Raw genomic sequence first — 27,430 nt, 5'->3', positions numbered from 1 at the left:
ATATATGAGTAAAACCTAGAAGGTTATAAATTAAAATGTTAACAGCAGTTATCTCTGGAGTTTTTTCCTTTTTTTATCTCTATTTCCTAATATTTCTACAGTCAGTATATGTAATTAAATTCTTAATGAAATTTCAATTATTAATGAATAAGACTGTATAAACACAAAAAGTACTGATGAGTTCCATCTTTTGTCTGGGAATGTAATGAACTTGGTTTAAATCACTAATTTATGCCTTATAAAAATATAAGTTTAACATCTATCCTACATAAAGATAGATGTAAATTTTGTATCTAGAAGGAATACAATCTATTAGTAAATTTTATTTAACTTTTTTTCTTTTTTGGTGAGGAAGATTGGCCCTGAGCTAACATCCATGCCAATCTTCCTCTATTTTGGATGTAGGACACCGCCTCAGCATGGCTTGAAGCACAGTGGATACATCCACGCCCAGAATCTGAATCCACAAACCCTGGGCTGCTGAAGTGGAGCACATGAACTTAAACCACTACGCCACTGGGCTGGCCCCATATTTAACTTTTTTTCCTCCAGATTTGTCTCTGGAAGTGTAATGATGAGATTATAGTACTTTCCAAACTTAACAGAAACAGATATTAATCAGGAATTAAGGCAAGAAACAATAGAAAAAATAAACAAATGGGACTACATCAAACTAAAAACCTTCTGCACAGCAAAGGAAACCATCAACAAGACGAAAAGACAACCTAACAATTGGGAGAAGATATTTGCAAACCATACATCTGATAAGGGCTTAATCTCCAAAATGTATAAAGAACTCATGCATCTCAACAACAAAAAAACTACCAACCCAATTAAAAAACGGGCAAAAGACCTGAAGAGACATTTCTCCAAAGAAGATATACAGATGGCCAACAGACACATGAAAAGATGTTCAAAATCAGTAACTACCAGGGAAATGCAAATCAAAACTACCATGAGGTATCACCTCACGCCCGTCAGAATGGCTGTAATTAACAAGACAGGAAACAACATGTGTTGGAGAGGATGTGGAGAGAAGGGAACTCTCATACACTGCTGGTGAGAGTGCAAACTGGTGCAGCCACTATGGAAAACAGTATGGAGATTCCTCAAAAAATCAAGGATAGAACTACCATATGATCCAGCTATTCCACTGCTGGGTATTTATCCAAAGAACTTGAAAACACCAATGTGTAAAGATACATGCACCCCTGTGTTCACTGCAGCGTTATTCACAATAGCCAAGACTTGGAAGCAACCTAAGTGCCCATCAAGGGACGAATGGATAAAGAAGATGTGGTATATATACACAATGGAATACTACTCAGCCATAAGAAATCCAGCCATTTGTGACAACATGGATGGACATTGAGGGTATTATGCAAAGTGAAATATGTCAGAGGGAGAAGGTCAAATACCGTATGATTTCCTTCATTAAGTAGTAGATAATAACAACAATAAACAAACACATAGAGACAGAGATTGGATTGGTGGTTACCAGAGGGGACGGGGGTGGGAAGAGGGCGAAAGGGATAATTCAGCACATGTGTGTGGTGATGGGTTGTAACTGGTATTTGAGTGGTGAACATGATGTAATCTATGCCGAAATAGAAGTATAATGATGTACACCTGAAATTTATACAATGTTATAAACCAATGTTACTGCAATAAACAAAAATTAAAAAAAAAAAATTAAGGCAAGTTATTTTCAGTTCAACAGGCTTAATGGCTACTGGGAAAAGATTTTTATGCAGTTTTAATGTCAAACACCACTACCACTTTAAAGCAAACAGCATTTAGCAAAAACATACTTATAAATTTGTGTTTTTCATTAATTACATATATGCTTAAAAAAACTCAAAGCACATGTACTGATTTGTATTTTAAAATGCATTTAAAATATTAAAAGTACATTTAGTGAAATTAAAAGTTGAAACTAAAAAATATTAGCTTATTCAGCTTAGACCTGACCTTCCTCTTTTCTTGTTTGTAATATAAATATAGAAAGCAAGATTCTTAGCTTTTCCAATCACAAAGGTTATTTCTCAATGTTTAACAGATTTATTCAAAAGGAAGCTAATTATGTCCCAAAAGAAATTTTTACTAGAACCTGAATTTCTGTTCATCCGACTAGTCTCAGATGAACGAAAACTTAAATGACTTCACAGGTGGACTTCTACAAATGCCTGTTTCTTGAACCATTCACTCTCATACAGCTTAGGAAGCTAAGTGCCATATGCTTGCCAACTCCTCCTTAGTAAACAGCTGGCCTTGGTATTGAATGCTGAAAAAACTGGCTATAAATGTTATAACACTTTTCTAAGAAGGTCTCATGAGTAAATTTTCTCAAATATTAAATACAGGTAGATCTTTCACTTTACTCTTCACTCATCTGCTCACGTACAAGTTGAGCCTCTAAGTCACTTCTTACCACCATAACTAGCTAAATCAGTTTTCTAGAAACATTTGTCAAGATCAGGTCAAAAGAAATGCAGAATTAAAGCAGGAATTCTGCTTTTGTAAAGCAATTTCTACAAACACAACACTGAAAAGCAGGGCTTCACAGAAGAAATTATCCTTTTCCAATAGCTTGTGGCATTGTACCATTTTTTGGCTTTTTTATGATGAGCAAATGACTTATATTTTAAAATCATTATTACTAATCTTTAAAAAGCACTTTAGAGTAACAAAAATTATCAAATCTGGCATTTTCTACAAAATTACTTTTTTAATGGAAATATGAAATATAGTCACTGGACCTCTCTGTGAAAGGAAATAATTTTGCTCCATGTTCCCACACAAGGTTATGTAAATCCAGGAGAAAGCACTCTGTAAAAATAGTTATTATCCAGAGAAGTGATCACAACAACTCAGTTTCCTATCTGACTCAACAAAGGCAGTTTTTGGCTACTGAAAATCCCAGTAATAAGGAAAAAAAAATTTGTAGGAGGTGGGAGGGTGATACAGAATAGAACAATTCAAGGCAGAGGTTTATTTATTGTTGTTATATCCTCCTGAATGTCAGCTGCCACTGATTAGTCAGCGGGGCACCAACTGGAGGATGACTATTCCCTCCATCATCTTTGTCTCCTATGTAATAAGGGTTCACCACACCTGGTGGTCTAGTGGTTATGATCCAGCGCTCTCACCATGGCCCAGGCCCGTTTCCAAGTCAGAGAACCACATCACCCACCTGTCAGTTGTCATACTGTGGAATCTGCTTATTGCTGTGATGCTGAAAGCTCTGCCACAGGTATTTCAAATACTAGCAGGGTTCTCTTGGTGGACAGGTTTCAGCGAAACTGACAGTCTAGGAAGGACCCGCTTCCAAAAAAACTGGCTATGAAAACCCTATGAACAGCAGGGGAGCACTGTCTGATACAGCACTGGAAGGTGGAGGATGGCGCAAAAGACCGCGCAGGGTTCCACTCTGCTGTACACAGAGTCACTAGGAGTCGAAATCAACTCAACAGCACTAAAAACAAAAGTGATGCCGAGTTCAAAGAGAGCTCAAAGGAGCAACAAACTGCAAGAGCAGAATAAATTAATTTTGCGAATCATCATATTATCCATCTGACCAGTGCACTTGGTTTGAACAGAAATCCTGAAACAATTGCATTACTTCATATGAACTCAAATTTCAAAGCCTGCTTATTACTGCCTATCCTAAAGCTTTGGTCCATAGTTTGGTCTGAAGTTTGCACTTCCCAGAAGTTCTGTTTGCCAGATGCCCCTTCTGCCCAACTTATAATTCAAACCACACCCCAAATAACATTTTGAAAAGCAACAATTTTTCTCAAGAATTTTATATTCAAATACAGATGGAGCAGAAGAGATAAACACAGCAAAGCAGTACAATATTTATTTACCATCTCCAGCAGCAAAGCTTTGGAACCAGGAAACAATCCTTTTGTACAAAGCAATCTCCTTCCCAGCCCCAACTGGTTATTGTTTACAAACACAAAGTACACGGCACATCTGCTTTATATGAACAAATTTAAAAACACATACAGACATACCTCATTCTGTAAAGTACTTTACTCAGTTAAGAAGGCTAGTACCACCAAACCTGTGAAAGAAGAGTCTTCCTGTATTGTCTTTGGGTAAACTGACAATATCTATATTTATAAAAATGCCCTCCTAGGAAGAATGACTTTGATTCTCCTTCAGCACAGGATCAAAAAAAATAATTATTACTATTATGCAACCTTGGAACTTAAGAAAATTTTTAAATATCTCTGAATATGAAGTTGTGACAAAGCAAGGGGGAGTTACAACTTTTTAACCCTGAGTGCCACTGCTCTACCTCTGGCACAGAAAGAAAAAGGATGAATTATGGAGAGAGAAAAGGCAAAAGTGGCAACAACAGCAAGGAAAGTAACTCAAACCAGAGAAAAAAAGAAAAGAAAGTTGACAAAACTTGTTTTGAGTGCTGCTGGAGATACCACTGGCACAAGGTTCACGGGTCCTTCTTCAATACAACTCCAAACTCCAATGAAGCAACGTTCTTAGAAATAACTTCATTTTCCCCAAGTTCACCCTCAAATTATCTGTAAGCCAACACACAGCGAAATCAGCCACATTGAGATATTTAGCCACACTGAGGACACTGCTAGTGGTGGTCTTGAAGTATGCAACTGTATATCCATAATGGGATGTCACATTCCACTTCAGTGATATCATCCTGTTCATCTTCAAAGTAGCGTCTCTATCAGTGCCTCAGTTCTTTTTCACTGCCTGAGCTGTCCCTGGGGCTAGAGGTGCACTGATTGAGAGCCCTCCTTTGGCTCAGTTCAGGGAAGAAAAAGAATTGCTCTAGACGTCCATTAGTGGACTATGGTACAAACCAACTCGTAGACAGACTACCTCTACAACCTTACAAGTAATGGCTACACAAACTTAGTGCACTTTGAATAGGTAGGAACCAATACATTTTCACGGGTAATTTACCCTTTTTGCTCAGCTTAATCTCCTCCAATTCTGTTCCCACAAAGGCTGTTCCTTACAATTCTGAAACCAGAAACATGATGTTCCCCACACCTTTGCACACACTGATTCCTTCACCTGAATGCCTGGCTCCTGTTTCTCCCCTAGTTCAACTAACTCTTCTCTAATCATGCTCCAAACCTCAGCTCACGTATTTGGTAAGCAAGAAAAGCTTCCTTGACCCCTCGAGATGGCCCTCTCTCTTTTGTCCCAACCTAATCATAAGCATTTCTCTAAATAGGACAATTACATTGTATTGGTATTTCTCTCTCTTCATAAGAGAATATACTCTCTCTTACTAACTCCCAGTTCCCCCAGACCTTCCCCAGCGCTTGTCTGCACATAGCAAGTATTGAAAAAGAAGTTTGACAAATGAAAAGATTATCCTTTCCAACACAGACACAAAATGACAAAATACCATCCATCAATATCGTATACACATACCTATACATCCTAGCTCTTCATTCTACATTCTTTTTTTTATTGTTTATTATAAGCATTTCTTAGCATGTACTTGAAAAAAGAGACTATTTTATTTGTCTTTCAATTACTTATTCCATTATTGGGCTTGTAACATACTTAATGGTTCAGCCTTAAAAAAAATTGTAAACAAGGGGAACATGATCTGATGACATGAAATGAACTATTACATGCTTTTAAATACATCTTAAAATCTATCTGTATTTACATCCAATACCATCCCCCCCGTTATAAGAAACCTACGAATATGGATAGAAACAGCACAACTACTAAAGAAAGGAAATCTATATCGGGCTTTCAAGTTTTCAAAGTTCTTCTGGTCATTACCTCATTTGAAAGTAGGAAAACTAAGGCTCAGAGAATAAGTGACTTGCTAATACTCAGATCAAGGTCTTTGGAATTCAAATACCATGTGTTTGGCATCATTCGACCTTCCTTCCATTAAGCCAATACCCTCAGGATGCCAGTAAAAAGAAATGTTTTAAGTGTATATCTGAAACAAAATGGGTGAAACAAACAAAAAAGGTAGAACAAAGGAAAAAAGAAGCAATAAGAACCATGACTAAAACGATCAGAGCTGAAAATGAATGGAATACAAATAAGCAATATATGAAACAGAAACCAACGACTACACATCAAGAATAATCCTAGTTCAGCACAGTGAAACCTCAATGGGAGAACTAAGAGGTTAGGGTTTCTGATCTGACGAGTGACATAACCAGGAATTAGTTAATATAGGACATCAAGTATTAAGGGATGAGAGTACAGCCATAAACACAAAGTTCAGGGAAGAAAAAGATTAGTATACGTCAAATTAGATTATCAGAGAGGTAAGACTTGAGCAGGGCCTTGAAAAACACACGGAGGCAGCCCAGTACAATGGTGAATTGAGACTCTGCAGGAAAGGTCTATATTCAAAGCTCAGTTCCACCACCTGAGCAGGTTGCTTAATGATAAGTTTCATTTCTTCATCTGCAAAATAAGGGTGAATTTCTCCTTCAAGAGTGCCCTGCAACTAGCACAGAGCCTAGAAAACACAAGCCCTATAAACAAAACTTCTCTCTTCTACTTCTTTCCCAGGACAGGAAAATGACAATTAGACCCAAGGCTATCAAGGTGCTTCCAAGATCTGTCAAAATATGTTTTTGCCAAAACTAAAAGAAAATAGGAACTGTTATAAGCCAGTAAATAAAGACCAACACACATGCAACTCTGTGCTAAACATCTATGTGAGACTAATTATAAATGAACTATATTCTACCCAAGGCAGAAAGGAATGGGTGGCACATCTAACAGCAGGAAACTTAATGTAATTAAGTATGTTTTAAAAAAATGGAACTGAAAATTTGAAACTGTTTTTAGTGAGTCAGAAAACGTTTTTTTTTCCCCATCAGCCACATCATTGTTGCCTCACTCATTAGAAGTGGTATGAAGGGACCACAAACATGACAGTTATTTTAGCATATTACTACACTATAACTCAAGGTAGTATGAAACACAGCCATCACAGATAAAAGTGGGCGTTAACTAGAAGTCTAATTGTAGCCCTTAAAATTAAATGCTGTGATCAAACCTCTCTTATGGATAACGAAAGAAAACAGAAAGCATATGATAGCTCATGGGAAAAAAATAGCATATGAAAGTTAGACTTATAAAGTGACTACTAATGGAACTCATAACATAATGACACCTGAAGCATTAAAGGTCAAAGGAGAATTTTTTTAAATATCACCAGATAAAAACCCTATTTACTTTTACTCCTACCAAAGAATATAACTCAGGAATATTAGCAAACTCAATACTTGAGAGATCTCCAAAGGCCTAAAAGAAAGTACAGACAACTTGAGAACTCTTGTTGAATTCTGACAAGGCATCAGAAAATCCAAAAGACCATTTGAAATATAAAGTTACCTCAACAAACCCAGTGAAGTCCTTAAGACTTAGAGAAAACTGGTTAACTTTTAAGATACGGTATATGTTAGAGCTGTACTATAAATTCACGGTGATGGGCTTAAATTTTTCTGAGAGAGAATAGATGCAACTCACCATAAACTGCACGTAATGATACATTTGTGTGAAGAATACGTAGAAACGAGAAAATAATACTACCTCTAAATAAGAAGGCATTAAAAATTGAAGAAAGTTCAATAGCCAGGTAACAGTTTGAGAGACTGGACTGGCTACTACTTTTTTTTAAAGAGAACATTTATAAGAGAAAACTAGAAAATCTCTTACAATAACGCTGAAGGCATTGTATTTAAATATACAAATACAAAGCCACATCAAAATCCTGGGCAGTATATACTGGTAGAATAAAAAATATAATCTACATCAAAGAGATTAAGGGAAGATCAGACATCCTTCTACAAAGAGGTGATATATAAAGGGGAAGAAAAGATCAATACAAAGAATAAAATAACTGATATGCTAACATCAAAAGGACATGGTTGGACTGTGACCACTTCCAGATATATCCCACTGGAAGCAAACATAATTTCCAAGTAATAAGATATCTCAATGGTACCAAACACTACTATACAAATTTTCAAACTATAAAGTCAAGCAAACAAAAAGACAAAGTAGTACAAAAATATCATCCCACTAATCAATAAGAGAAAAAAAGATTTAATAAAACAATATTCTCATCATTCATCCAGCAAGGGAAATTCCACAAAAGAATATTTTAATGGCTTACAAAACTTGTTATATCTGGAAAAATAACTAAAAGATTTGCATTCAATAGTGATCATCATCAGTTTACTGATAACTTCCACTTGTAAATATTCTTAAGTGAAAAGTGAAAAACTGAGTGGTTTGTGTATCCACTAAGGAAAAACCATATAAAATGGATCTGGCTAACTGAATGACATGCATACGATGCATACAGATATGAAAATCAATTATTGGACTAGCCGCTAACATTAAGAACAGTAAATTTCAAAAGGGAACCTAAACAGTGCAAGTCTGGGGCAAAAAATATGCCTCACATTTAAAAAAAAAAAAAAGGTTTTCAGTTATTGCAATCTTTAAAGTATTTCTACAAAGATCTCAACCGTAATTTCTAACCTTCATCAGAATCCCAGTCAATTAATTAGATCCTCAAGAATACTGAATGTGGCATTTAACTCTGTTCATCCATGTCATTTAACTCTACCCAATTTTATACTAGAAGGGATTCTGGACTATGTCTATTCCAACCTCCTTGTTTATAGTACCTGAGAGGTTATCCTGGGTATACTGGGCCCTTAAGGACATTATCAATCAGGTCACTTAGGTATCATTCAGTAAATTATTAGCATAGTACTAATATAATATACTAAATTGAATCCAAGTAGCCTGAAAGAGTTTACGCTCCCCTCAAAATACCATTTTGAGGGCTAAGTAAATAAATGGAACTATACTGATAAAGAAGCTGCCACACAGTAAAAAAAAAAAAAAAAAAAAAAAAATTTAAATGCAATTACACTGATAAGCTATCACACAGTCTAAAATATATATATATATAAAGTGTCAGCAAATTTACTGCTTTCTCCTAATATCCTTGTTTCTTCTTACCAAGTAAACACATCCACTCATCAAATATAAGGTGTGTTACCATGGTCAAGAACAAGGTTAGATATGAGACAAATGACTCAATCAGAAAACCCAGAACCTACAGATAGAAAACAAAGCTGCCTTAATGCCCAGAAAACTGAGCCAATCACTAGTAAGTAAAAAGAACTACTGTGAAGTTATTTAAATAACGGGGGAGGGGCATACTCTACAATCTTCTGAAATGGATCAAGAGTGCTATAAAGAAAACAAATTAACGTTCAGAAGGAGAGTAGATAGTGCAATTGTACAGATGATGAATAAACTACAAGATTAAAATCACTGTACAGAATTCACATAAATATCACCAGCAACATATGCAAGACATCAAAATGTTAAGTTTTAAACAATTAGGTGAAATTTAAAAAGGCACTTCATATAACAATTAATGAAAACAGTATTTCTCTGTACACATTAACTACAAGAAATCATGTTGTCTCCACATACATTTTGTCTAGTTAAGAAATAACATTTTGAAGAAAAAGGATCATTAGATGCATCCCTTTTTGAGAATACCGAATCATTAAACTTGCAATTATTCCAAGGCCTCCAAATAAACTTATAGGTATTTAAACATGAGGTTGGCTTAATGGAGAACTTTGTTGCAGGCTCTGCACACAGCAGGCACAATACGAAAACATTATTTGACTAATTATCAGTTCCATATGCTATTAAGGTTGTCTCTCTAGACCAAGTCCCCATTTTTAGTTTTATAACACCATCATCATTCAAGTATGCCATGAACTATAAGAACCTTTGCATGGTTTCTGAGCACCTTGTTTCCTTTCAGGTAATCAGTGCTCTCAGAGTTCAATTTGAAAGACAGTTTCGAGAGGACTGGCATGGACCTAAAAAAGCAGAAATAAAACTTTGCAGAAAATATAGAAAAATAAAGGTAAATGTTAACTCTAGATATGACTTGACCAAATGTGAAAGATGATCTTCTCTATCAAGACTGTAGTTTAGGCTCAATCTACAAACAGGACCAATACAGTACCCTGAAATTACCTAACAAAATAAAATAACTTCTTCCAAGTGCAGAAATTTGCATCTTCAACCTCCATAGCACTAATAGGGAGAGGAAGAAAAGTAGATAAAAAGGGTGCTGAACATGGTCATGATGCGGAGGGGGAATGAGCTTTCAATAAACTATTAAAAAGTGGGGCTCCAGGGAAAATGTCCATTACCACTGTGCAAGAACTATGGCAACAAAGAGAAACCACATGAACCCTAAAACAGTGTTAATTCTAGTAACAGTAGACTTAAAATACTCTGATCAAGCAGATGAGAAAATGCAGATGTCTGACAAACCAAGAAGTTACAAAATTGTAAGTCCGTAATTAAAAAAAAATTTTTTGGCCACCAAGCAAATACTAGGTGACGTCTTGAGACCCCTCAAATTTCACATTTTCTCCATTTCTGAAGTCATGCTGCAAAGGCAAGGATCTAAGGGCTGGTATACCACACGGCCACTGCCTTGAGATTAAAAAGATACTGTGAGACATTATAACTGAGGTATCTGCTGCCAGTTCTAGAATGGAAGAGAACTATTAATGGAACCAATAGGGAGCAAAAAGATAAGTAGTTCTCTCTTGGAAAGAGTCTGACTAGATTAAGGGACCAATAAACCAAGAACATGTCACTGAAGTCTTGATTTGAAACTTTCAAGAAATCAATAATGGATATCATCATTTTAATAGTTATCCAGAAACAGAACTGTGTGAGATATTCTCTTTACTACATCCACAGTTATACTCTAAATCTTAAGGATTTCTCAATAACATCTAGATTGATGGCATCTCTCTTTATTACAGTAAGAGGACCAGATTGTCAGGCATGTTTGGAATTCTTGCTCTTTTGAGAGTTCAGATTTGCATGCCTGGACAGCGTAACATCCTTTATTTCCAGGGCACTAATGTGCATATCTTTTTTGTCTTTAGAGTATGATGAATCATCAAGCTCAAAAAAGTTAACTGTTCAGAAGGTCACCTTGGTGAAAGGCCCAGATTATCCTGAGAGAACACCATGACTGGGTCTCACAGCTTGTTGATACATGACAGCTTGACAGGTCAAAGATTTAAGAGTAATGACAACAAAGAATTCTCTCAAACGCAGCTTTGAGCAGTGATGATACAGTAGCCACCAGTCTTAACGAAGATAGTCACTGTGAAAATTTCTACAGCGATATTACAGGTAGGAAAGTCTTCCAGCTGGTGTCCACAGCAGACCTGTGACATCCAGCTACCTCATTGAAGGCAAACTGGATTTGGCAAAATTTGATTTGAATTCCAGTTCTCGACATACAGCTTCACGGTTGATTTTGAAGTCTCACAGAGCTTGAGAGTGGTATTGACTCTTGATGAGGTGATCATCCCGACATAAACAGATTATAACAGATTTATCATTTTGTGAAGATCCGACAAGCTGAAGCCTGAACAAAGAAGCACTGATAACCTAAAAACGAAGGATTTGCCTCTGGTGTTAGTAAACAGAGATTTAGTAGTAGGTTATTTCCAGATCTAAAATCTGCTAGCCCTCAGTTTACCAGTATTATTTTCCTGAGGGACAAATCTTTATATTTTTCTTTAATCGCAAGAGGATTCAGATTCCTGAGTACCTTCCTCTGAACTTATTTTGGACCAGAAATAATGGGTAAATCTTTGTCCACCCCTACTTAGATTACAGTCTCTACTGTTCATTTAGCCAATAAAGCATGAGTCCTTTATTATATACTTCATTCCAAAAGTCTAGAATTCAAATGTCAGCTGTGATAATTCCAGACATACATTCAGTTTTTGAGGTGACTTTCTACCTGTAGATCCTGTTTGAGTGAGGAGGAGCAAGTAAAACAGGATCTTGGATAACTATGCTGCTGAACATGAACAGGTTATTAATTCTTGTACCCATGGCGTTCTGGAGATTCTCCCTTTTTTCTATATCTATACGGGTGGTTTCGGGGTTTGTACCAATCCCCTTTAGTGTATCCTCTATTGTGATAATGTGCTTTCTGATCATGACTATAAAAGTATCGATGTTGGTTATAGTATTTGTTGTGGTCTTTATAGTCACTTTCCCTTATACTGTTTTCTTCTGCAACAACAGCATTCACATCTTGTCCAAAGAGGGAAGTACCATCAAAGGGCAAGTGTGAGATCTTCTCCTGGGTTTTCTTACTGAGAGATGTAAGTCGGAGCCAGGCTTGCCTTCTGTAGTCTATTGCCATGGCCATAACTCTGACTACAGAGTCCATTATGTCCCTAGTAGTACAAAGCTGCCAAAGGCCCGCATCCATACCGTCAGATATTATACATCTTGCTTTTCCACGATCAAACTCTGGGTCATGGACCAGATCCTCCATGTCTTCCCAGAGTTTACGCTGATATTGAGTCATATAGGCCATGTAGCTAGCAGCTCGGGCTGCGATAGAAGCAGCATGGTAGAATCTACAACCCATGACCTCCATTTCTTTTGAGGTAGAATCTAGAGGAGATGTTGTGCTTCCTCTTTTGCTGTGCTCTAACGCTTCTACAATGGGGCCCTCAGCTGGCGGATTTGGCTGGAAAGGAGAGGTATCTCTGGCCACAGGATATACCCTGTGTCCCATGAAGGAAGAAGGATGGCAATCAGCAGGGTCTTTAAAAACCTCAGTGGTGGCAATTCTGAGAAGAGGATGCAATGGAGGAACCAAACGTTTCTTAGAGGTCACATAATCAGGCTTCCCTTCACAAGATTCTGCTTCAGATTGTAATGTTACTCTCTTTATAACACCTCTTTGTTCCATTCTCTTCAAAAGACCTGTAAAACTAGATTGACTGGGGTCAGTTGGCTGCCCTTTGCCATCAGTTGAGGGAGATTTGCAGTCAGCTTCTTCGTCAACTGTGGATAAATTTTCTTCCCTGGAGGTGGAGACGTCCCAAGGAACTGAGGAGTTCTCACTTGGCCTAGAATGATGAAATCTAAAACAGCTTCTGGACTGCAGATCACGTATCACTCGGGACATCTCAGCCACTTGTGTCTGGAGATAGAGGATGGCATCCTGTCCATGCTGTGAAGCTGAAGAAGACTCTATAGATAAATTCCCCTTGACCTCTGAAGAGGCAAGAGATTCCTGGGGGACCAGAAGTGGAGATGAAGACAGAGTATGATAATTCTGTGATGGTTTAAGTGTCTCTGTCTCAGAGATCTTAAAATCTGAATTATTTTGATCATTTTTCTGGTTCTCCACTGGGTTCTCAACAGGAGAAGACTGAGAAACTATCCTTTGTGGACTGCTGGTGCAACTCCCAGAGAAGGAGCTGCTGTCTCCAATGAGAAGAGGAACACTGCAGCTAGAGCACATTTCTGGGCGATGATTCTCAGAGGATGGCACCTTAGACTCAGGCATTCTCTGGGTTATCCACATGAACAAGAAAACCAAGGAAGAAAAAAAATATGCTTTTAATATGTTAACTTTCAAGTGCAGAGATGCATGTCCAGTAAGTAGAACTCAATTTTTAAAATTATTATAATTAACAATGAAAGATGCAATCCACTACAGGTCAGCAAGGGGATCACAGAAGTCAAATCCACAAGCTTCATAACCCCAAAGGCCCAATATCAACTACTGGCATTAATCTGGCACTCTATCTATGAAAAAAGAAAAATAAGAAACAAGCCCAGTTCAAATGGTGCCATCCTAGCCTGTTGTTTGGTCCCATGCTAGGATAAGAAGAAGTGGTGAGACTGCTGATGATAACAATTGGAAAAAAAAAGCTCATTCATCATACGTAAGTCAACAAGTAGAAGCTAATAATGGCAGAGAGAACCTGGGAAAAGTTCTAAAGAGAAGAAAAAAAATTTCTGAAAGTCTCCAATTGCAGAATCACTTTTAAGCCTCTTTAAAAATTTTCTCTCATTCACTCTCCATGAATAACAAACTTCCCAGTTGCATAGTCCTACTTTATGGTTTGTACTTTTCAAGGAGCTTACACATATATTTGTTACCTCATTTCATCCTCACAACAACCCTGTGAGGTAGGTATTATTTTTATTTGATAAAGAAAACTAAGGTTAAAAGGATACTTAATTATCCAAAGTCAGAGACTTAATAAGGAGTAAACCTGAGACCAAAACTTAGGTATTTTGATTCCAAGTCTCAATCTCCTGTATCATAGAGCAAGAAGTTTTCTGGCCACCTTGAACAAGAGCCAGGAGTTCTCTAATCCATCAAGAAAATAGCCCATTAACAGAAATTTGGACTAAGACAAATAAAAGACAAGATTGGTACAAAGGGCTTAGCTAGTTTGGCTCTCCAAGTAAGGGAAGTATTAGTTTAAGGGTCAAACCGACAACCAGTAAATCACAGGTAAGAGAAAAAACTCCAAATATATGGGGGACAGAGGAGGTTAAAAGGAATGACGACTGAAGTAATATGTCACCTATAACCCTTCCTCACATGCCATTTCCTAAAGGATCTTCACATATCCTTTCTTCCAAGACAAAACAAATTTTCTGTGGCCACATAGTTCTGGAAGAAAAGGATCCAGTTCTATAGGGCACCTGAGGAGAGATAGGAAAGGAGAAGGACACAAGGAGCCACAAAGCTTGCGATTTTTATTCCATTTTCCTTTTACCAGGTATTACCTCCAAGGCTTAGAACTTTCCTGTGTCATGTTATCCTTTCACATCCTCACTGAAAGCAAAGGAATAAAACTGGAAGTAGGAGATTTTCTGGGCAAAGGACTCCTTGGACTACCTTTTACGGCCCATTCTAACAGAAATGGGCTCTTCTCTAAAGCACTATAGCTCCTAAACACAGCCATCATTGACTTGATAACTCTCTTTCAAGAATGCCTCTGAAATGACAGAAGTGAAGAAATGCAAATCAAATATAATGTACTTACATCACTATGAGAGGTGCTAGGCTCTTCATCATCACTGCTGACCAGATCAATGTATTCAAGAACAGGTCTCAATGGTCCTTCCTATAAAAGAATTGAGCAAATTAACAAGTCATGAACAGCTATTCAAACTAAATTAGCATTTAAAATAATGTTTTTTTGTTGGGATTGCCAAGAATTCCTCTGAAAAGGAAGCCTTCCCGGTTGGCAGAAAATAACCACTTCAAATGCAGAGGAAAATATTCAGAGTACATGAATAAGAAATGATGACAAAACCTAAAAGGAAGAGCCTAAACCTGGATAAAGTATTAGGACTGTGTCGATTCCTTGGGGAAGGCTTATTAATACAAAAATAGTGCTACAAGGATACAGATACTATGACCCAATGCTTTTCAAATGGGATGAGTATCAACGGTCTATTAGATATCCAAGCTCAAAAACATGGTGTTCTTTGACTAAGACCTTGGCTTTATCTCCCACTCCCTTAGAGTCAAACATCAAACCTGATTCTGCTCCATCCTTTCTTTCCATCCATTCTGACTCCATCATAGACCAGGCCTCGAATGTAAGGATTAAAAGCCTAGATTTTATTCTATAGGCAAATGGGAATCAATGAACACTGACATTTTAAGACCTGTGCTTTAAGAAGATTAATCAATAGAGAAGTATGGAGAGCGGGGAAAGTAGGATAATTAAACAGTCCAGGCACATAACAACGCAGAAATAAAATAGTGGTGATGGTAAGGGAAACAGTGTCGTGGTGCACATACAAGAAAATACATGGGCATAACAGACCAAAAAATGATGGGCTATAAAAAACAAAACTCCAACAATAATAAGGACTCAATGTGGTCCCTAAGGTTTCAAGCATGGACAACTAGAAGGATACTAATGCCATTAGTATAAATTTAGAATACAGAAAGCTGACACTCTTTTGGACAATAGGTTGATATGTCAGTGGTACACAGAGGTATCTGGCAGACAGCTGGAAATGCAGGCCTGTAATCTGGATATACGAACGTAACTGGAAACAGAAATTTGGGAGTTGCCCCCCAAAAGACTCTAGAACTAAAGTGAAACTATGATATCGCCAAGGAAGAAAACAAAGAGGAGAAAGAAGAGATTTAAGGAGGCTCTGGAGGAAATGCTAGAATTTTAGGACTCAGGAAGAAAAGCCAAGTAGGTAGTCAGAGATCAGAGAAGAATCAGGAATGCATAAATTCAAAAACACTAAAGATAGAGAAAACCTCAATGAAAAGTTGTCAACGCTAAATGTGGCCAAAAACATTAAGCACTAAAAAAATGCCACTGAATTTGACAACAAGGAGATTTAAAAATGTCTTTGAAAGAGCAACTCTCAAGAAAGTAGTAAGCACAGAAGCCTGGCTCTAAAAACTTAAGTAGAAAATGAGGCAGTAAAGACTATTCTTTAAAAAAAAATCTAGTATGTTGAGAACAAGAGAAAGGAACACAGGAGAATATGGCTGAGCGAAAAATTTCTTAGGATGGGAAAAGTTGACTGTTGGCAAGTCAAAGTGATACATTCAGTGAAAAAACTAACAGAAAAAGACCCAAGAGTCAGGAGACAGAAGCTAAGATCTAGTTATAGATCCTCTTCCTGGGAAGAGGCATCCAGTCTCAAAGACAGTTTGTTTCTCCCCTAGGTACAACAACTCCCCAAGTAGGAAACTGCTATCCCTGCAGGTAGTGATCCAGCCACTAAGAAAATCAGACAGCAAAACTTCTGAGCAGGCATCACGTAAGAAAGTAATAAGGATTTTTGCCTAAGCTGGAAAAATGGAAGTTTAAAAAAGAGCAAAAGAGGGACAGATCTTCTCCAATGTATGGTCAACAGAGATGAATCATCTACTTTAAGACTGGTATTAAGGGGCCGGCCCCATGGCTTAGCGGTTAAGTGCGCGCGCTCCGCTACTGGCGGCCCGGGTTCAGATCCCGGGCGCGCACCAACCCACCGCTTCTCCAGGCATGCTGAGGCCGCGTCCCACATACAGCAACTAGAAGGATGTGCAACTATGACATACAACTATCTTCTGGGGCTTTGGGGAAAAAAAAAAGGAGGAGGATTGGCAACAGACGTTAGCTCAGAGCTGGTCTTCCTCAGCAAAAAGAGGAGGATTAGCATGGATGTTAGCTCAGGGCTGATTTTCCTCAAAAAAAAAAAAAAAGATTATCAAAATCATACATTCAATCCAAGAAGGAAGTAGAGAAAATAAAAATACAATAGCTTCTCCTGTTCATATAATCACCTTAGTTTGCTCTCTTCAAGAAATGTACATTAGTAACTTTTATCACATACCCACAGAAACATTACACCAAGAAAGTCCCCAGGTTACCAGAAATACTCAGAGGTAGGGGCAGAGCTTCCATGAACAGATCGTAGGCAAAGAAAAAGGGGAGATAAAAGAAGGTAACGGGGCACAAAGCAAAAAGCAGAATGTGCAGGAAAAAACAGAAAAGGAAAATAGTCACAAATAGGATTAAAAGGTAGCTGCAGCAACAGCAGAAACGGCAGAAGGTATGGATATATGAGAGAAGACTACCAGAAATGTACCATCAGGGTGAATCGTTAGACTGATATGCAACCATTTTTGAACTACTAAACAAGGACAACTTCATATGATTCACACTAAGAAGAATACAAAGAATAAGGATAAGAAATCAAAAATGAGAAAAAGCGGAGTCATTTAGAATATTTATTCATTCACTCAACAAATAATTATGGAATTGTAAGTGATATAGTAGTAGAAGTAGAAGATAATATATGTCTGAGACTGGCAAAAAGGCTGAGTGGAAAAATAAGGAAAGAGAAGTATCTCAAATGAAAAGATTACTTGTAAACAAATACCCTATACTTGAGCTAATTTTCACAGTGGATATGGAAAACCTTTCACCACAACGAACTTTAGGAATCAAAACATTTTAGCACTCCATTTATTTTACTACTAATCAATAACATGTCATTGAGCCCTGTACAGGCCTCAACTTCTCATAGACATTATTTCATTTAATCCCCACAATTACTTTACAAGGTAAGAAACTGAATTATTACTATTATCCCACTTAACAAACAAGAAAACTAAGTGAGGTACACCTAATTCTCTAAACACGTAATTAGCTGTGTGGTCAGTATAATTCTGAGGTAGTTCAAAATATACATACTATTTTCAAATCAATCTTATCACCTAAGTTTCTGAGATAAGATACTTTCTCTTCCTTCAATAAAAGAAAAAGGACTACCTGCTATTGCCCCCAGCTCTGAATAACTCCTAACACTGACCAAAAAATAAGTTATTAATTCCCCAAAAGAAGTAATGTTTATAACACAAATGTTAAGAAAAAGTAACTTTGGGCCGGCCCAGTGGCATAGCGGTTAAGCGCGCGAGCTCCACTGCGGTGGCCCAGGGTTCAGATCCTGGGCACGCACCAACGCACCATTTGTCAAGCCATGCTGTGGTTGCGTCCCATATAAAGTGGAGGAAGATGGACATAGATGTTAGCCCAGGGCCAATCTTCCTCAGCAAAAAGAGGAGGACTGGCAGATGTTAGCTCAGGGCTGATCTTCCTCACACACACACACACACAAAAAAGTAATTTTTTATAATGTTTATAATGACTGCTTATATCCTTAACAAGTATAAAGACATGTGGTCCTTCAATTACGAGGTATTTTATTTGAATGTGCACCATCCATCAACTAGTAAACCACCATTCTCATCCCATTCTCCCAAGGCCAAACAATTTAGGGGCAGGAGCACAGGCATAAGCAAAATAGTTTAGGGACACAGCCAAAGTAATATTCTAAGTTAAAAATATATACATATTTTAATGAAATAAAAAGCTTTCATTTTGGTTATTAGAAAACTGATTCTCATACAAGGTCAAAACACCAATTACCTTCTAACTGGAAAGTGATGTTAATACACTAACGTATGGTCTATAAAAAAAGCAGTTTACCTTAGTCTAAAACAAGGAATATAAATTTGAGCATAGATGTAAAACTCTAATTTAAAAACCTAATCAATTCATGTTTTTTTTTCCCCATAAAGAGAAGTTAGGGACAGAGTTTACTTCTGCAGTTCTGCCCAGTTCAAAAATTTCAAACGGTTCTCAACTGCCTACTTTAAGTTCAAATTTAGTTCACAATTCAAAATCTACACTATCTGGCCCATCCTTCCCTCTCTCATTTTAAAAAATACCTTATCCTCCAGATATACACATAATCTTCTTTGCTTTCCCATTTTCATACCTTTTCTTATTTCTTCTCAAAATGTGCTTTTAAACACAAATACTAAATATTACCTATGCCAAAGTAGTAAACTGAAAGTCTTACGTCTTTTTTTTTGATAGCACCAAGTACTTCTTATAAAAGAACTTTCAACTAGAACTATTTACACAGTTCTCATCTCCTATCTCATCTCTCACATTGAAATACTGACACTTATGCATAGAATGTATTACCAATGAATCTTTGAGCTCTAAGGTACTTAATTCATGACTTCACATATTAGGAGCTCCAACATTATTTTTATTTATTGAGCTAATTACAGCCACAAAACACTCAGCCGAAAGATTCTCTCATTTTTTGCCCATGACCCCCTTCTACTGTAGCTAAAGTATTAACATTGACCTATGTGCTCCTGAAATTATATATAAAATTATACTTTCATTTCCTTTACTATTTCCCTAGTAATGGAAATGAATTAATTTCCATTACTAATTCCACTAACGATTCCACATTATACCAATAATCTTGGCTGGACCCTAAATCTCCCATGCCATTATCAAGATTACATAGGCTGCCTCAACGGTTTTTATACCTTTGTATCTAGTCTAGCACTATGAAAAATCATGTCAGCAGCTCTTAGCTAAAACAGTTTTCCAGGAGTAAGTTCACTAAAGTACCTGCAGATTCAAAGAAAGACATCAAGATGGCGGCTGAATAAGGGATCCTATTACTAAACTAAACAGAAAATGAGAGCAAAAGATTAAAATAAAAAATTTTTGTTATGGTAACATTCTGTTTCTTGATTTGAGCACTGTTTACACAGGAGTACTGGCTCCGCAAAAATCAAATAGTACACTTATGAATTGTGTACTTTGCTGTATGTATGGTACATTTCAATAAAATTTAAATGAAAGAGCTCATTTTGCACCTCCACATTTATATCATTCTTTTCCTTCAGCATGCTATGTTTAGTTTGGGGCTCTACATTTTGCAAACCACAGAAAGACTGGTGTGCCGCCATGCGGAGAAGATGGGGAAATTAGATAAGAGCAAAGTAAGAAATCCAAACCAGAGAATACCACGAAATGACATCATAAAGCTCTTTTTGTATCTCAAGAAATTTTAAGCAGAGAACTACTTACTATCTGTACTGAATAAGCATTACCCAGAGGAGTCAAGTGTAAGACTGGTTACAGAGAGAAGTACAAGATTCTGTCTCCAAATATATTTTAAATAGAATTAAGGTATCATGAATTGTCATTTAAGTGTTATCACTAAAAAGGCAAAGGGAATGTTTTTAACAGGTTTCTTCTAGTATTGTAATTGCACTTAATATATACAATTCACTTCTCCATTTGGAACTAGCAAATCTTTGAATTTATAGTTGGAAACGGATAAACATAAGATGTTGGATCAAGATGGATACATGACACACTGATTGTGTATAATTTATTCTTGATGCAAAAAGATATTTTCTACATTTAAAATAAAACTGAAACTAAAGGAGTATTTTTAAACTTCAGCTTAATACAAGCTTATATTAATTAGTCACAAGCTACACTACAATTCTTCATTCCACAGGGCACCAAAAAAATATTTTTCAAATCTTATTTGTGTAGATTCCACCTGTGATTGTCAAAGTAAGGCCCACAGTTCATAAAGAAGAGCGTCATTCTTACTTTCATTTGCACAAAATATCAAGATAAATATTCTCCATTCACAAATATACCAATATTCAGGAAGAACCTGAAATATCTGTCCTAAAGAGCCATGGAATCCTGTTATCAAACATATTTCAGTCCACAGTGAAGGAAGGGGCAAGATACAACTCATCAACCCCCTGAACACCCAAAATCCTTAAAAGTTTAAAACGAGAAGGACAGAGTACCATATACACTGGCAGTGGCAAAGAGAGTCAAGAAAATGATCTTGCGCATGATTCCTAAACAAACCCATTAAAACACAATACACTGGGGCCAGCCTGGTGGCATAGTGGTTAAGCTCGCACGCCCTGCTTCATTGGCCCGTCCAACCCCAGGTGCCAACCTACACATCGCCTATCAAGCCATGCTGTGGCAAGTGACCCACATATAAAGTACAGGAAGACGGGCACGGATGTTAGCCCAGGGCAGTCTTCCTCAGCAAAAAGAGGAGGATCAGCAACAGATGTTAGCTCAGGGCTACTCTTCCTCACCAAAAAAAAAAAAAAAAGAAAAGAAAAAAACCCCACAATACACAACCAATCACCACCATGGCCCTCAAGTTGGGGTACATAAAAGACAGTTTTTAATAACTAGCGTTACAAAGTTGCCCAACAGCAACAAATACACAACACACACTCTAGTAAAGAAAAATCATACAGCTTCAACGCCAAATCACAACTAACTACAATATTCAAAAAGAGTAGTTTAGAGTATAGGTATTCTCCAGCTAAGACACTACTTTAAGCAGAGCCTTTGTAAAACTTGAACAGTTTTACAGGGTGAAAATCATCTCAAAATACGTCATACCCTTTCTTTCCCAAAGCCAATGCTTTACAAAGTGTAGTTCAGAGATTCGTTTACCCCTGCATTTGTGCCAAAATTAAGACTCTTAGGCCACATCATGAAATTTTCATTCAATAGGTTTGGAGTGGGGGTCCAGGAATCTGCACATTTACACTTACTAATGTTTGAAAACCACTCTCCGCAAGGGAATCAATTCAGAAATATATAGTATGTTCCTGGCAACGCAAGATCTTCATTATGAACATCACTTGTGCTACGCTGTAACGTGATGACCTCAGAGGTTAGCTAAGTCTTCCAGCTATCTGCCTGCAGGCTATGAAGCTACATAATGCTCAGATTCTGAGGTGTTTTTTTTCTTTGCTGAGGAAGATCTACCCTGAGTAACATCTGTGCCAATCTTCCTCCATTCTGTACGTGGGTCATAGCCACAGCACGGCTGACAGGCGGCATACATCCCAGCCTGGGATCGGAACCTGCAAACCTGGCGGCAGAAGGAGAGCGCAGGAAACTTAACCACTACGCCACGGGGTTGGGCCCGGCAGATTCCGAGTCCTTGCAACCCTTCTTCTTTTCTATCTCCTTCTTCATCATCAGCCTTCCCCTCTCCCTACGCTGGGTGTCATCTCTTAGCAGTTACTCTTGCCCCATTTCAAAACACGGTCTTGAGCGCCCAGAACCCCCTGCAGATTAAACATAAAACGGCTCTAAGCGAAGGCAGGAGGAGCGTGACTGCGCGTACGTGTCCTGCAGGCCACAGTCTTTGTGGTGGCTCCGTGGTCGCTCCGAGACCTCTGCCGGCAGTGCCCTATTCCTAGGCCACGCTCCACGGAGTCTGGTACCCACCACACTCACACACGTCTGCGGAGCGATGGACGAACAGGTGAGGCGGGATCACAACGGTTTACCAACCACACAGTCTTCCACTCGGAAAACCCGAACACCGCCGCTACTTACACTAACAAACTGAATGTCATCTTCGTTTTCCTCCGTCGTCGACTGCGACGCCTCAGGCCCCGCTGGAGGGACAGACTCTACGATCTATAAAATAAGCCAGAACACGCTTATCTATACAGCCACACACCGGCGGGAAGAGCTTCTTCCAAAGCAACCAAAAAGGCAGAGCTTCTGGGACAGAAAGCTCTCGAGCGCAGCGAGCGAGCACAACGCCCCGCGAGCCCGGCTGAGGACGGGACTCGGCGGGGTCGGGTCGCGCCGCGGGCGTGGGGCTGGGGGACCGCGCCCCACAACGAGCCCCCGGCCCCCGACTCCCCGTCGCCCCGGGGAGGAGGCCGCACGCTCACCACCGAGGAGCAGGCCCGCCTCACAGCGTCGCTCCCCGGCAGGGCAGCGGCACCACGGGCCCGGCGCCGGGGCAGGGCCGGGGGCGGCCATTGTTGCTCCGGCCCCCGCGCGGCCCCGCATCAGGCCGGGACGCCGAGGGCATCGCGCCGCCGCCGCGGCCGAGCGCCAGGCTTCAGCCCCGACGGAAGGCGGGCCCTCGCGGCCCGGTGAGGACCCCGCGGCGCCCGCCCGACTGCTCACCTCCGGCCCCGGCTCTCCCATGTCTCCCACGGCCTGACCGCCAGCACCCCGCTCCTGCCGGCCGCGCCGCCACCGCTGGACCTGCCGCCACCGCCGCCACGACGTCCCTTCCCGCCCGCCCCGCTCCGCGCCGCTCCGCGCCGCTGTGACCCGCCCCTGCGTGAGCGCCGACGCCGCGGGCGGAAAGAGGTGCAAAACCACTTCAAAGGGAGGAGCGGCCCGCTCCGGCAGCTATCCCCGGAGCCGCCTCCGCACGCTCCCGGCTCGCCTTCCCCGCGCGCGCAGGATGCCGGGAATTGTAGTCCTGGTCCAGACCGCCCCGCGCTTCGGCGGAAAAGAACGGAAAAGGACCCCAAGGTACAGCGCGTGCGCTCCGCCAGGCTAATGTCAGCTGAGCGTCCGCAGATTCGTGTGGGGGCCAGGTTGAGTCGTGTGGTGGTGGGAGCGAGGCTCACCGATTTCAGTTTTAGCCCTAAAAGCGAGTGATAGGAACTAATTTCTCGGTTTTCCTTTTTTTTTTTTTTTTTTGCGTAGGGCCAGACATATGGAGGTTTAGCTGAATTCTAGGATCAGGAAGGAAATCTGAGGTGTCCTTTCATTATTCACGTGTTCCTCAGTCTCGCGCTCCCAGCCGCAGCATGTATTAATACACGCGAGGAAGAAAATCGAGGACCAGAGCTCTCCAGGCTAGCCCGAAGAAAGCTGGCGAAGCTAGAGAGTCAAGGACCAATAGGACAGGCAGCTGAGGCCTAGCTGACTTTATCACTAAGACCCAGACCAGTGGTATTAAAATGCACTTTTTAAAAATGCTCTCAGATATTACCTTACTAAAATAGTATAGTTGACCTTTTCTTGGTGTTCGCACTCAAAAAGTAGTCTATAAATAATTCACTTATGTTCAACTATGCTTTTTAATTTTTTCACACTTAATGTCTTACAAAAAAACCTCAGCCTTTTTTTTTCTTTACACAGCAACAATTGTCAATAAAGGTTTTATAAAGAATTTAAGTTGGGGGGCCAGCCCAGTGGCATGGTGGTTAAGTTCGTGCACTCTGCTTCTGTGGCTCAGCGAGCGTTCGCAGGTTAGGATCCTAGGCACAGACCTACACACTGCTCATCAGGCCATGGTGTGGCTGCATCGCACATATAAAATAGAGGAAGCTTGGCACAGATGTTAGCTCAGGGACAATCTTCCTCACCAAGAAAAGAAAAAGAATTTTAAGTCAGAAAATTATTTTAATAGATGCCTGTTTTTGCCTGTCTATATGCAAAACTACCATCTGATTACCTCTGCTTGTAATTACTGCTTAATATTTGATATTTCCTGTGTTTCCACCAAGTGCTTTATGACTTCAGTTGCTTTTCTACCTAGTAAGTTTGAGAAATGTAGAGGCCAATTGAGAATGAGAGACCTGCCTGTTGTGTTCCTTAAAAGCTGTATGTGGGGCCGGCCCGGTGGCGCAAGCGGTTAAGTGCGCGCGCTCCGCTGTGGCGGCCCGGGTTCGCTGGTTCGGATCCCGGGCGCGCACCGACGCACTGCTTGGCAAGCCATGCTGTGGCGGTGTCCCCTATAAAGTGGAGGAAGATGGGCACGGATGTTAGCCCAGGGCCGTCTTCCTCAGCAAAAAAAGAGGAGGATTGGCGGATGTTAGCTCAGGGCTGATCTCCTCACAAAAAAAAAAAAAGAAAGCTGTATGTAAATATTTCTAAAACTTTTAAATGTCTAGGCAAAACTTGTATGTAAGATTCTCCTAATGTGCTGGTGAGAGTTCAGTGGAATATTAACTTTAACTGGGTGTGTGACCAGAAACCAGGCAAGGAAAGGGTTAATGAAAATCTGATCCATAACTATACATAGTCTGTCAAATGTTTTCCACACAAAGAGGAAACTAAATGTGCCATGCATTAGAAGATGACGTCCTCGGTTTTGCAGATGTTGCCATCCTACAGTGAGATTGACACGGTTGCAGCAGGATCCCTGCAAATTGCTCCAGCTTTAAATGGCGTGTTGCATTGAATCTGTCGTGTAATGGCCTTGGTTATGTAATGGCCTGCACATGTGCCTTCATCAGGCCCAGTTGTTACACAGTTGTAACATATCCTGTGCACTCTGGTGTATAAAACCTCCACCTGCACGAAGCTGGGGGAAGTGAGAGCACTGCTTTGGGAGCTATTGGCAGTGTTCTCCATGGTTTGTACAAGCAATAAACCTTTTCTTTTTTTTTTTTTTTTTAAAGATTTTATTTATTTTATTTTTTCCCCCCAAAGCTCCAGTAGATAGTTGTATGTCATAGCTGCACATCCTTCTAGTTGCTGTATGTGGGACTCGGCCTCAGGATGGACGGAGAAGTGGTGCCTCGATGTGCACCCGGGATCCGAACCCGGGCCACCAGCATCGCAGCGCACGCACTTAACCACCAAGCCACAGGGCCGGCCCCAAAATATTATTTATCACAGATTTGTTTGTAACAGCAAAAATTGGAAAACGTCTAAATATCTAATGATGAGGGAATGGAGTGGTTAAACTTTGGCATGTACTCTACCAACATAACACTATCCATAAGAGTGTTTTTACCTCCCTTGAAAATGTTTAGCTAATGGGGCCCGCCCGGTGGCACAAGCAGTTAAGTGCGTGCGCTCCGCTGCGGTGGCCCAGGGTTCACTGGTTCAGCCCCCGGGCACACACCGATGCCCCACTTATCTAAGCCATGCTGTGGCGGCGTCCCATATAAAGTGGAGGAAGATGGGCATGGATGTTAGCCCAGGGCCAGTCTTCCTCAGCAAAAAGAGGAGGAGTGGCAGACGTTAGTTCAGGGCTGATCTTCCTCACACACACACAAAAAATGTTCAGCTTAAATTTCTAAAAGCATATTTTTCAAAAATGCAAGATATGTATAATATGATCAGAACCGTGTCAAACCACCAAGCAAACGATGCCTGAAATGGGAAACCTACTTAAATATTAATAGTAATTTTCTTTGGGTAGCTGGACTATGTGTTTATAGGAAAATCATTTGAAACCCACTAACAGAAGATTATTAGAGACATGGCTGTGGTTTCCACAAGCCAGGTCTGTTTAGCTTGGTGTAGCAAAGGAGAACAAACCACAGGCAAAGCTTCGGAGTTTAATTTCAATCTTAGGAAATTAAAAAGAGATTGGGTTGGGTGATTTTAAGGCCAAGTGTGAAGTAGGGAACTGGTTAGAGTTAGAAGAAGCATTGTTGTTTGCTGATTGGTTCAGGGTTCAAAATGAAGACTTAACTATGGAGAGATGTTTTTTATGTTTTACTTGGGCTGTGGATCCATTGTTTTGCTTTATGAGTTAAGATCTTGAAGGGAACCCCTTATTGGGTTTGATAACACCTCTAACTTAGTTCTCTTAGGCTTTGTCCTAAGCAGCATTATAATACATTATGTTGATAGTCTTCCTTCAACTCATTATGTAACAAAGTGTAACCCAACTCAAGGGGTCAGTCTCACTGGCGGATTGGAAAAGCACAATCGAGGCTGAAGTGGATTAAAAAAAGGTTTTTATTGCTTGCACAAGCAATGGAGAACACAGAGGATACCTCCCAAAGCAGTGCCCCTCCCCCCCACCACCACAGCTTAGTGCAGGTGGAGGTTTTATACATCAGAGTGTAGAGGATATGTTACAACTGTGTAACAACTGGGCCTAATCAGGGCTCATTACATAAGGAGTCCAAGGCCATTAGGTAACAGATTCAATGCCACATGCCATTTAGAGCTGGAGCAATTTGCAGGGATCCTGCTGCAACCGTGTCAGTTTCACTGTAGGATGGCAACATCTGCAAAATGGAGAACAGCAACTCTGAAAAATGGCACATTTAGTTTCTCCTTGTCTGGAAAACATTTGACAGACTATGTATAGTTATGGATCAGATTTTCATTAACCCTTTCCTTGCCTGGTGTCTGGTCACAAAAGAAGTACAGGCTTCAACTTTAGTTTTTGTTTTCATCAGTTTTCTATTGACTTTCTTGCTGATTTTGTTCAATCATTATTTATAGAACCATCTGTCTGAAGGTTGGCTGCACAGCAGCATTTAACATTGTGGAGACCTGGTTCTTGACTAAGGGAATGCCACCAAGAGGTTAATTAAATGCATAAGTAAGGCTCAAACTCTCATTAAGAATCATTATCCAATATTCATAAATCTCAAAAAAGGGAAAGTATGGCTAGC

The 27,430-nt window shown here is 39.7% G+C and overlaps 1 protein-coding gene across 5 annotated transcripts in view; it reads right to left on the bottom strand.

Annotated features, from left to right (window-relative positions):
* Window positions 1-23,424, bottom strand: part of ZNF451 (zinc finger protein 451) — a 94,091-nt gene extending 70,667 nt beyond the window's left edge. Inside the window, exons 1-4 of one of the 5 annotated variants that reach the window (XR_015554167.1) lie at window positions 23,232-23,424; window positions 22,644-22,727; window positions 14,940-15,020; window positions 11,047-13,444 (exon numbers count right to left, since the gene is read on the bottom strand). Coding sequence is in view for 4 of the 5 variants with exons in the window: in XM_087438761.1 (XP_087294887.1) it covers window positions 11,948-13,444; window positions 14,940-15,020; window positions 22,644-22,727; window positions 23,232-23,252 (1,683 nt within the window). In the remaining variant the exon portion in view is untranslated. Of the gene's footprint in view, window positions 1-1,890; window positions 13,445-14,939; window positions 15,021-22,643; window positions 22,728-23,231 lie in introns of those variants that run through there. The other 4 variants (XM_087438762.1, XM_087438761.1, XM_087438760.1 and 1 more) reach the window with 4 other exon arrangements.
* Between the last annotated feature and the right edge of the window lie 4,006 nt (window positions 23,425-27,430).

The sequence above is a fragment of the Ceratotherium simum genome, chromosome 13 (assembly GCF_057802395.1).
Source record: "Ceratotherium simum simum isolate JZ-2026a chromosome 13, ASM5780239v1, whole genome shotgun sequence".
Classification (NCBI taxonomy): Eukaryota; Metazoa; Chordata; class Mammalia; order Perissodactyla; family Rhinocerotidae; genus Ceratotherium; species Ceratotherium simum.
The sequence above is the reverse complement of the archived record's forward strand: the minus strand, read 5'-3'. Positions and strand labels throughout refer to the sequence as shown.